The sequence below is a fragment of the Malus sylvestris genome, chromosome 7, assembly GCF_916048215.2.
Source record: "Malus sylvestris chromosome 7, drMalSylv7.2, whole genome shotgun sequence".
NCBI classification, from domain to species: Eukaryota; Viridiplantae; Streptophyta; class Magnoliopsida; order Rosales; family Rosaceae; genus Malus; species Malus sylvestris.
In genome coordinates, this window is record NC_062266.1 from 29002743 (window position 1) to 29015547 (window position 12805).

Genomic DNA, 12805 nt, shown 5'->3' on the forward strand with positions numbered 1-12805 from the left:
GCAAAATACACAACGTTTGGAGCAAAGGATTGTCAAAAGTGAAGCAACAAGTTTTAGCTGAGGGAATGTAAATTTAAATGTTATGATACAGACAAAATTTTGCTATTCTAACTAATTTACTGACTAGACTAAAACACAAGCTTGTTTAGGCTACACGAATACGATTGTACTCCTGCACTACATCTCCTCTAAGTCGACTCCTTACATGAACATACAGTTACAAACAATTAAAATCTATTGAATCAATAACATGCCTTTTGTTGCTCTAGCAAGCAAGTTGGTGCCTGCACATGTAACAACTTGCTGCATCAAAACTGCCATTTATGACTCTACTACGATGGCTGAGTCTGATCTCACCGAAAGCAGACCAAAGATGTAAGCAAGAAAGCAGACCAAAGATGTAAGCAAGCCGCACCTTATGGCATCCATCAATTGCAGCGTATACAATATATGAAACAGCTTTGATGGTTTCCACAGCATAGCCAACCATTTCACCTTTAAATTCCGAAATTTCACAAGTAATATCATCATTGGTCCAAACCTCAGAAACAAGGACAGAACTCAAATAACACAAAAAGATCTGCAAGGAAACAATAGATCACTATCACTCAATGGGGGAAAAAGCCATCTCTATGTTATAGAATTCAGAGATGTAAGCCTACAAAGCTGCCTACCTGTGAACGGTTCAAGTTGTATTCATCAGCTAATGTTAAAACATCCTTCAAAATGTGCTTATTCTCTAACTTGACTGAATCAATCAAGGGACGCACAACACTCTTAATATAATCAAAGTCCTAAGACTAAAAGCGTACTGTGTCAACACCAGGGATTATTTTCTCTAATGCTGTACAACGATCTGCAACACGCTTTTGGTCTTCTAATTTTAATTTCCATTCCCTCCAAAAGGTAGACTGCACCTTGTCAAATTTGCCTATTTCACCTGAATCCAATAAAACAACATACAAAACCATGAACTCCTTATCATTGTAAAAATGTACATGCATCAATAATATTACTCTTTTTCACATTTCCACTGCTTGGAGCTTTAAGATGATAGCATAGCAAATTGTAAATAAGTGTAGCAGATTACCTGTGTGTTTTTCTTTGAACTTCCTTAGTAGCAGCTCCCTCCTTTGCGTAGGATCTTCACACTCAAATGCTGAACTATACAACAAGCTATATGTCATCCCCACATTCATGATGCTAGAAACTTCTTGGTAATCCTTCCTTGTTCTAAGCTGCTCCTCTATCACTTCAACCCCACTCACAGCATCCAACATATTCAACAGAAATGAGCAACCCACTATGTCTTCCTCTTTGGTAACATGTGGTTCAATTATTGATTTTGCCAGAGACACGACCACATTGTCGGTAGGAGCAAAACCATTTCTCGCCAACCAGGACAAAATGGTCACTAGAGCCTGTGTTCTTACACTGACATATTGCTTTCCAGGAATCAAGTTACCACTTGACTTCTTACTGTGTTCTCTATTCCTACTTAAGCTCACACAGCCATGGAAGTTGCAGGGCAGAAAATGTCAAAAAATTTCCATTTTCTCTCAAAATAGATTCACGTTCGTATAAATACGATTACAAATAAAGTGCCAATTCGCAAATCACAAACTTTCGCATATATAAGAAAATATCAGCAAATGGTCAGACTTACGTAGTCGTTTAGCTGGAGAGCAGCAGATTCAACTTCTTGAACACTTGACATAGCCACAAACCCAAATCCTCTACTTCTTGCGGTTGTCTTATCATATATCACCTGCTAAAAACCTTCCAAATTTAACCCACAAAACACTAAACCAGCAACAACCGATTTCACTTTTCACCCAAATTTCAAGTAAAATTTACAAAATTTCGAGTGAAAACAAGGAATTACCTTGACCATCTGGACATTTCCAACGCTCTCAAAGATACTAGCAAGCTGAGCGCCATCGACGCTGAAGGGAAGGTTACCCACGAAGAGTTTGAGGTCAAAAGAGGCCTCTCCGTCGTCATTGAGAACCTCCTCGTCCTGCTCGAACTCGGATGAGACGGCGAAGTCGTGAAAGAGATGGGAGATGGCAAAGGTGCAAAGGAGAAGAAGACGGATGGATCAGCTGCGAGGGAGGACGGGACTAGAAGTCTGCTCGAAATCGAGGGCTCTCGCTAAGAACGGCTAGCGAGGCGTTCAGTCGGGGCGAGTCCCTTTAGTCTCATTAACGTTTGTCCGTGTAAATAACAAACATCAGACTGGACTATTATTTAGTCTAGTCCAGTCCAAGGAATGCTAGTGAAGGCAAACAAACATACCCTTATTCTCTCTGCTGGGACCATAGTTTGAAATAACGATAATATCGACGAAATATTGAGGATATTTCGGTTTTTTCGAATCACGGATATTTCGGAACATATTCATGTACATATCGTACAAATATTGACAATATCGACGATAATATCGGAAAATATCGATGTCGATTATTTCACTCACATTTCAACAATATTTTGTCAAAATATCGGTGTAATATCGCTAAAATATCAAAAATATCGAAAATATCAATGTAAAGGAAGGAAAAAAAAAAGAAAAAGAAGAAAAAAAGGGAAAAAAGGGTGCTGGGACCATAGTCTGAAATATCGATAATATCGACGAAATATCGAGGATATTTCGGTTTTTTCGAATCACGGATATTTCGGAACATATTCATGTACATATCGTACAAATATCGATAATATCGGAAAATATCGATGTCGATAATTTCGCTCACACTCCAGTAATATTTTATTAAAATATCGGTGTAATATCGCTAAAATATCAAAAATATCGATGTAAAGGAAGGAAAAAAAAGAAAAAGAAGAAAAAAAGGGAAAAATCGATAATATCGGAAAATATCGATGTCGATAATTTCGCTCACACTCCAGCAATATTTTATTAAAATATCGGTGTAATATCGCTAAAATATCAAAAATATCGATGTAAAGGAAGGAAAAAAAAAGAAAAAGAAGAAAAAAGGGAAAAAAGGGAAAAAAGGGAGGAAAAAAAAACACAAAGGGGATTTGAGCCCCTCCCATTTTACTCCTCCAACACCGTAACCACCATATATCACTTATGTTTTAGTGATAATATGCTAAAATATTTATATTTATATGAGTGACATGTTAACAATTACATGCAAAACTATTTTGGGGATTTATCATTTGATGAATACTCTTCACAATAAACTTACTCTACACATAGAGATGATGAAGATAGTGAAAATTTTGAACCTCATAGGAACTTTATGTGGTACTAAATCACTCATGTATCTTACCATGCAATGTATAAAGTGTAAAATATTGTAGTAAATCATTATATATAAATGATTATGATGTGTTTAATCTTTTTTTCATTAATTACTACATATTTTTTACACTCACAATGTTTGCCAGCTCGTTGTATAATCAACTTAAATCAGTTAAATCCATCATGTAATGCATTTCCTTCTAATTTTTTTTATAAACTAATAGATAATTGACTAAATAAACATTCTCCAAAGTTTCAATAAAAATTTCCAAGTTTTTCTTACAATTTCCATGGTTTTTATTCAATTTTTATCGATATTGATAATATCCCGATATTTCCATGTTTTTGAATTACAGATATTTCTGATATCATCGATATTTTATACCATGGCTGGGACTGAACTTTTCTGAATTCAATTAAGTAATGGTCACAACTTTTTAGGATTCACTACGTAAATCTTAGCTACAATGTTTCCCTTTAGGCTTCATCGTAAAACAAATACTACTAATATTCGTCGTGTTAATCGTTTTCTGAACTCTAGTCCTTTTAGCTAAATATTTTGGAATTGAACCTTGTAAAAAATTTACGGTTTCTTTGCCTTTAATATCCATATCGATCTCTCCGGTATCTAACTTCCAAGGTATGAAGAATCGAGGAGTTAACATGCATTTCTGACATATTGTTTTGAATTTGTATCACCAGCTTAATAGGATGAGATCGATATTTTGTGGTAAGTTCTACTTCTATTAAGAAAGTGGTATAATGTCAGTGCCGGCCCTGAGGGTGTGCAAGTAGTGCCGCTGCACAGGGCCTCCAAATTCGGAAGGGCACCAATTTATGATTTTACTTTACCTGTATATTTCATATATATATTTAAACGTACAATGATATACTAAATTGTTCTCTTAGTGCAATAGTTTTGAGCGTATTATCCCTCATCCAGGAACTGGGTTCGAGTCTTCCCAGTGGTGGTTTTTTTGTGTGTTTTATTTTTAATTATTTTGGTATCTAAAAGCAAGTGTTTTATTTTAATTTTTTTTTTGGGTATTTAAAAGCATGGTGTTTTTTTTTTTTTTTTTTTTTTTGGAAAAAAGCATGGTGTTTTGAACCCAAAAACTTAGGGGAGGCAAATAGGCACCTAGCTACCACACCAAGAATTTTTTTTTCTTTTATATTATCATTTTTTATGATTAAAAATGTAAAGAAAACATAGCAACTATAATGTTAGACCTTTTAAGGGTTTTTATTCTTTTTTTGTTTTTTTTGTAATTATAAATAAAGAGTTTTGAACTCAAAAACATAGGGATGCAAATAAGTACCTAACCACCGGTCCACCACACCTAAATTTGTTTGTTTGTTTGTGTTTTTTTATTTATATATATATATATATATATATATATCTCTCTCAATTCATACATAATCATAAAAATTAAAATGTAAAAGAAAACATAGCAATGAAAATTCTATATAATTTAAGGGCCTCTATTAAAGTCTTGCACAGGATCCCCAAAATTTCAGGACCGGCCCTGATAAATGTAGTATAAAAATGGGTAAGTACAACATTGCTTTTCTTAATTGGCTCTCTAAACAGTCATGTCGAGCATGCAAGTGCAGTGAAAGAAGAAAACTGAAAAGAAAAAAAACATATAGAATTGGATAATACTTGGGTCCTCACTAGGAAGTACCTAAGTTACCGATCATCTAATGTGGACCACTAAAATTAGAACATCTATCAAATAAAACTTTCCTCAAAATCCCACTATCTTTCTAACCAAACACACTATTTTTCTCTTTTACTAGTTTCCAAACATCCACCTTCTCTCTCACTAATAACACAACTGCCATACCTCCACCAACCGCCTCCCTTCCCTTTCTCCCGAAGCCATGGCAGCTCTCCCCCCAAATTTCACCAACCCATGATAGAGCATATCCATCTTACCAACCTTATGAAGGAAATTTCACCCAGAAGAAAAATTACGAAGAAGGTTGAAATTATTTGGGAAAATTTAGGCTTCTGTACTGCCATGAATTCCATGACGGAGAAGTCCGACAACGACGACTGAGTGCTGCCATGGCATCCACGATAAAGATAGGACAATTTTGGGGAGGGGTCGACAGAGAAAGGTTGGAGGAGAAGTGTGTGGCACCGACAGATGAGACCATGGCAGGACAAGGTTTCAGAAGCGTTGGGGAGGACAAGGTTTCTGGCGCTGAGACCATGGCAGAAGCAAGGAGGAGAGAGGCAGGAAGGGGGAGGCATTGAGGAAGAAAGGGGATGTTTGGATGTGAGGTTAATATTGTGTTTGGTTACACATATATAAATTAAAGTTGTAACAGATGGTTTGTTCTCATTGGTTCACTTCATGTGGTTAGTATTTTGGGTACTGACTGTTCAATACCCAAGTATTGTCCTATAGAATTATCATAGATAATAAAAAGTGACTTAGACATTATTTATTAAAATATTCATCATAAGAAAATCATATATGGTATGAAAAATATGATAAGTGTAGTATCACTCCGGGAAGAAAGTAAAACGTAAAGACTCACTAGCTAGTTTTCTAGCGTAGAGGAAGGTTCTTGCAAATGGTACATTGGCAAGTTTCTCCTGCAGATTTCTTGATCATTACTCTCACAGTTAAAACTCTTGCAAATTGCAATGCATTACGCGACGTTGCAAATACGCTTGTTAAATAAATCTTAAATAATCATGATGTTATTTTTGATATTGTTCATAAGGCATATTTTTTTCTAGTTTCACGCACACTCCTGTTGAATTTTGTTTTTTTGTTTTCGTTTAATTTATTCACTTTGTTGTTCATAGTAAAGTAGAATTTGTGAGAAGCTGATAAGGGTGTGTGAAAATTATTTCCCTAATTGATATTGTTGATTTGTTATTGCGATAGTGCTATAAAAGTGCTATTTGATAACTTCACAACTATGGAAGTGCTATTTGATTACTTTTTTCCTGATATTTTTTTTACAAAATGATACATTTACACTGAGGAGCTGGAGAAATAAATTTGGTTGTGAACTCGCCCTTTTTTTATATTCGAATCTGAAATCTCTCACCTACTAGTACAGAGTAACACTATTAGTACATAGTACTAAGTATCTTTTCTTGGATATTTTTTACTAGAATCGAAACTAAGACCTCTCACTTACAAGTGAAAATGAATATTACTTGACCGTAGTACTAAGTGGCTCTTTTCTTGGATGTTTAGATATGAAAATCAAGGAAAATTAGGATTAAATCGGCTTCCAATCCAAATAAACACAATGGTTAAACATATGTTGACACCTCGCTTCCCATTCCATACTCTTAAGTTATAACCACAAAAAGTAGCTAGGTTCTCATGTGCGACTTCACAAACTCATGATATAAACAGAAACATAGTGTAAGCACAAATAATATATATATAAATTTACCTGGGGGAGTATAGCCTATGGAGCCTTTTTATGACACTGGAACTGTTTTCGTGCAAAGGAGATGGGCAAGAAGCATCCGGGAACTATTTTCAGCTAATCTCATTAACATTAGTCCCGCGTAATAACAAACACGGGACTAGACTAATAGTTAGTTCAATCTAGTCCAGTGATAATTAGTGAGGGCAAACAAACGCCCTCTTAAAGATTAGTAAGAGATGAAAGTCACTGTTAGATGACGCAAAGGCTTGGGAATTAATAGCCATCACAGCCTTGTTAGTCAATAGAAAGAAAATTTGATCAACGCAATTTTTAGCTTTGATTGGTCTAACTATACCGATATCCACATAAATTCTCTAAGAATTTGATTGATATTTTCCTTCAAACAAATCTGGATATGCCTGCTCCCACACCTTGGAGACAAATCTAGCAAAAGGAAAATAAAGTTTTTCTTTTGAAAAGCCATAACTGAAAAATGTATTACTACTAACCAATAGATTTAAGCCATAACTGAAATCTAAAATAAAATCCCGAAAATAATTGATATTTTCCTACTAACCTCTTTAATAGGATGAGACCACATGAATCTGTGGGTCGTACTTCTATTAACAAGGTCGTACAAATGTAGTATGAAAAATGTAGTAAGTATATCATTGCTCTTCTTAATTAGCTCTTTAAAAAGCCATGTCGAGCTTGCAGATGTAGTGAAAGAAAATTGAAAAGGAAAAAAAAAAAAAACAGATAGCGTTATCATAGATAGCAGAATGTGACTTAGACGTTATTTATTAGATGTTCGTATTGGGAAGAACAAATATGATATGAAAAACGTGGTAAGTGTAGCATCACCTAGGGAAGAAAGTAAAACATAAGGACTCGCTAGCTAGTGTTTTCTAGCGTGGAGGAAGGTTCATGCAAATGGTACATTGGCAAGTTTTTCCTGCAGTTGCCTTCATATGAGTACTCTCATAGTTAGTACTCTTGCAAATTGCAATGCATTATGCGACGTTGCAAATACGCATGTTAAATCGATGTCATCTCAGTACGTCGGCATGTTGTTGACTAGATTGCCCCGTCTATGACTCCATGTGCTCTCATGACATTAACAAGAAATAAATAAATCCTTAATAATCATGATGTTATTGTTGATAAGGATGCACACATTTTTCTAGTTTCACACACGCTCCTATTTAATCATGTTTCTTGTTTTCAATTTGTTGGTCATAATAAAGAGAATGTGTGGGAAGTTGATACAGGTGTACGAAAATCATTTTCCTAATTGATATTGTTGATTTGTTATTGGAATAATGCTATTTGAGAACATCCCTACTATAAAAGTGATATTTGATAACTTCACAACTATAAAAGTGCTATTTGATAACTTTTTTTCCTGGATGTTTTCATGCAAATGACATGGGCAAGAAGCATCCCAGAGGTACCGAGAAGTACCCCGGAATTGTTTTAAGCTAATCTCATTAACGTTAGCCTTGCATGATAACAAACATGGGACTAGACTAATAGTTAGTCCAGTGATAGTCTTTGAGGGCAAACAAACGCCCGTCACTGCTAGATGACGCAAAGACTTGGGAATCAATAGACATCACAGCCTTGTGTCAATAGAAAGAAAATTGAATCAACGCGGTTTTTAGCTTTGATTTGTCAAACTATACCGATATCCACATAATTTCTCTAAGAATTTGATTCATATTTTCCTACAGTCAAATCTGGATCTACCTGCTCCCACACCTCGGAGACTAGTCTAGCAAAATTTCCTGGCAATGAATTTGAAATCTAAATAAAATCCAATAAAACTTCTCTTTTGAAAAGCCATAACTGAAAAATGTTACTACTAACCATATAGATTTAAGCCAAAAATAAAAAATAAAAATCGAACATGTAAAAAGAATTGCTGGTCTGATGAAACTTCTCCAAATAAGTTACAAAAGGAAATTAGAATTATCAAATGCATTAACAAGAGAAACCTTTCCAAGAGGTTTAAGATTATTGCAGCTGAGATGGAGCCTCTCCAAAATTGTATTCTGACATTTTATCACACATAATTCCAAATTTCCAAACAAATATAAAGCTGATCTTACAAACAAGCGTTTTATGTCTCATAAGGCGGTCCATGAGATTGATCAAACTCATCATTTTGGTCCCTCATTTTCAAAATCAATCAATGTTGTCCCTGACATTCACTACCACACATCAATTTAGTCATTCCGTTATATATTCTGTTAGTTTGTATGTGGGACCCACAAATCTAATTAAATGATGACATGTGGTTTGCACAAAATAAGGGTTTTTATCGCAAATGGTCTCTGACATTGATTCAACTCCTTATTTTTGTCCCTGAGTTTCAAAAATCGACAAATTTGGTCCCTAACTTTCAATACCACACGTCAATTTAATCCTTCCGTTAAAGTTTCGTCAATATTTTTTTGTCCCACTAATCCAATCATAAGGTGCCACGTGGATTAACTATAAGAAACTATTTTTTTAAGATTTCAAACTAAAAGTAAAATAAGAAACTAAAAACCAAAACTAAAAGAAAAAAAAGTCATCATCGTCTTCATCAGGGTAAGCTCAAAAAGAAAAGAAAGGCACCACGACACTATTAATGTACTTGGCATCCTGAACTCACTCTTCATTTTCTCTAGTTGGTTATTTTCTTCAAATTTAAATTAAATTTGGATTTGATTTTTTCGAATTTAGATTGAATTTTTTTTTCCAGTTGGGGTCGTAGGATGCGAGAAAAATGTCAGCACGGAATACTTGTTTGTTGTTCACTCTTAAAAAAAAAGTTTCTTATAGTTAATTCACATGGCGCCATATGATTGCATTAGTGGGACCACATCAGCACACAAACGAAAAATATTGATGAGATTTTAACGAAATGACTAAGTTGATGTGCGATAGTGAAAGTCAAGGACCAAATTTATTGATTCTTGAAATTTAGGGACCAAAATGAGGAGTTGGATCAATATCAATGACCATTTGCGATAAAAACACTTATTAATAAGAACAAGAACCAAACTTAGATTGACAAATTCCAAATTTCCAAGCAAACATAAAGATGACCTTACAAATTAAGATCATTTACAAAACATACAAAATGAAATTGCAAAACAGGAAAATCCACCTCGTCATCATTCAGAAGATCACCATGCAAAGTTCAAGCACTGTCATGGGATTTTATTTAACGATAACAGGGTATTATTACTCACTACTTGGGTCGTCATCACAGGTTCTCTCTAGGCATCCTAGTTCCAGTTAGCACATCCCTTATTAGACTCAATTCAGCTACCACATTGCTCATGTCTTTTCGCTCTCTCGGCAACACTACAGAACAAGCAACTCCTACTCTTGCAATGGAAGTCAAGCATTCCACAACCGTTCTTCTTCGATCATTTGGGGCATGATTCCGCCTATTACTTCTAGGATTAGTACTGCTGATGCTTTCTTCTATTTGAACAATTAGTGGATCACATATTTCTTCCACACGTTCTGGTAGAGCCATCATAACAAAATTGTGCAGGTCCATACCACCTTTAAACATGTCATATGTCGGCCTCTTGCTAGTTAACATCTCCAACAACAATATTCCGTAGCTATACACGTCACCATATGTTGACACCTTGCCTCCCGTTCCATACTCTTTAAGTTATATGCACCAAAACATAGCTTTGTTCTTATGTGTGACTTAAAATAACTCATGCTACATACAAAAACATAGTGCAAGCACAAATATATATATATATATATATATATATATATATATAAAAGAAAATTTACTTGGGGGAGTATATCCTATGGTGCCTTTTATGACATTGGAACTGCTTTCGTGCAAAGCAGATGGACAAGAAGCATCCTGGAGGTACCTTGCTAAACCGAAATCACCAACACAAGCAGTCATGTCACTGTCTAACAAAATGTTGTTGGGCTTTATATCACAATGAACTATTGGCATGTGGGAGTGGTTGTGCAAATAATCCAAAGCACACGCTACATCGATGGCAATGTTTAACTCTTTGAGTGAGATTCAGATTCTTCGGCAGATTGGCTGGCCTATCTACTCCTTCAGCTGAGATGTGCAACCACTCATCTAGGTTTCCATTCACCATGAACTCATACACCAGAGCTTTGAAATCGTTTCCTTGAAAATCAATGCTTGAACAAGCAGTCAGTAGCTTGACAAGATTTCGGTGCCTAATGCTTTTCAAGGTTTCACATTCAGCTATGAAACTTCTAGAAGCTCTTGAAGTTTGAAGATTGAGTACTTTCACCGCAACATTTCTTTCTTCATGTTGGTTGAGAATTCCCTTGTACACAGACCTGAAACTTCCAGAACCAATCAGATTCGAAGCAGTGAACCCATCAGTTGCTTTGAGGAGATCTCCATAGGACAGTTTCAAGAGTGAACCCCCAATGATGATCCTGAAGTTGACTTAAGCGCTCTAGCCTTTCTTGATCGATAAAGAAGCACAAGTAACAACAACAAGACCAAGCCGACAACCCCACAGGAAACTGAGATAATTAAGTTTAGCTTAGGAGATAACCCGCGCTTAGATTGCTTGGAGATGCATTTAGGCAATCTTAAGTTAGGTATACCTCCACAAAGCCATGTGTTTCCCACAACAGATACCGCACTTGCCTTCTTAAAAACTCCTTGGATTGGTACTGCACCTTCAAAATCGTTAAATGAAAGGTTCAAATTCTGCAAGAAGGGGAAACTCCCCAAGTAGTTGGGAATTATGCCAAACAAGTTGTTGTGAGAGAGGTCAAAATCTTCAATTCCTCTCAAAGAGCTCAAGGATTTAGGAATTGGACCCTGCAATAAATTTTCTCTCAGAGACAGAGTCGTCAAACTTGTGCAACTCCCTAAGCTTTGTGGAATCTCACCAGATAACTTGTTTTCAGAAACATCCAAGAAAACAAGATGCTGTAAGTTACCTACTTCCATGGTAATGGATTCAGTAAGTTGGTTTCCAGATAGATCCAAGTAAACCACTAAATTAATGACTTGTTTTGGAATTGGACCGCTAAGATTGTTGTGGGAAAGATCCAATGCTAACATAAACCTGCAGTCTCCGAGACTTTGTGGTATGCTTCCATTTAACTTGTTTGAGTTGAGATTCAATCTGCTTAATGAAGTAAGATTTCCTAGAGATGATGGAACATTACCTGACAATTCATTCGAACCTAGAAATAGGTCATAAAGCTTATTCAGTTTACCTATTGAACTCGGTATAGTGCCTGCCACTAAATTTGCAAAAAAGCCTAGTCTCTCCAAGTTTATAAGATTTCCAATCCAGACAGGAATGTTTCCGCGTATCTGATTCTCAGCAAAATGTACGCGTATGAGCTTTGTTGAGAGGTTGCTGATAGATTCAGGCATCACTCCTCCAAAATTATTGAGGCTGACAAATAAAACTTCTAAATTGGTGCAATTAACTAGAGAAGAGATGAAATCCAAGTTACCCAATTCACTGTAAGATCAAGCCTAAACAAATTTGACAGGGGTGCCAGACTAGGCACTTTCCCAATAAACTTATTGGATGAGATAGAAAATACTGAAAGGTTTGAGGCATTGGAGATTGAAGCTGGTATTGGTCCAGTGAATTGGTTGGTATGGAAAACAAAGGTTTCGAGGTTTGGAAATATAGTGTGGCCCAAGCCAGGAGGAAGAGTTCCCTGAAGGTTGTTTTGATACATAATAATGGCTTCAATTGACGAGTGGTTGTATATGGAGGGAGGGATGGTACCATTCAAATAATTTCTAGCCAGTGAAAAAATCACTAAGCTTTTCAACTGGCCAAGGCTATTTGGAATACCTCCATGGAGATTATTTCCAGCTGCAGATAGCCTTTGAAGAGAAGAAAGATTCCCAAAAGAAGGTGGGATTATCCCATAAAAATTGTTCTTGCCCAAATCAAGTGCCCGAAGCTTGAACAATGAGGCAATTTCAGTTGGAAGTTCGCCACTAAGAGTGTTGCCAAATAAGCGAAGGTATTGGAGGTTAGAGCAACGAGATATGTTGAATGGAATATGACCAACGAAGGAGTTGTTAGTAAGGAATAGTTCTTCCAGGTGGAACAAACGACCAATTTCTGGAGG

The 12805-nt window shown here is 35.9% G+C and overlaps 1 protein-coding gene across 1 annotated transcript; it reads right to left on the reverse strand.

Moving 5' to 3' along the window:
* Positions 1-785: 785 nt before the first annotated feature.
* On the reverse strand, positions 786-1361 carry LOC126629098 (MAG2-interacting protein 2-like). Its single transcript, XM_050298986.1, has 2 exons — positions 1091-1361; positions 786-940 (listed from the first exon to the last, which is right to left on the reverse strand). The coding sequence occupies exons 1-2, from the start codon at positions 1278-1280 to the stop codon at positions 801-803; spliced, it is 330 nt and encodes a 109-aa protein (XP_050154943.1). The 5' UTR covers positions 1281-1361; the 3' UTR covers positions 786-800.
* Between the last annotated feature and the right edge of the window lie 11444 nt (positions 1362-12805).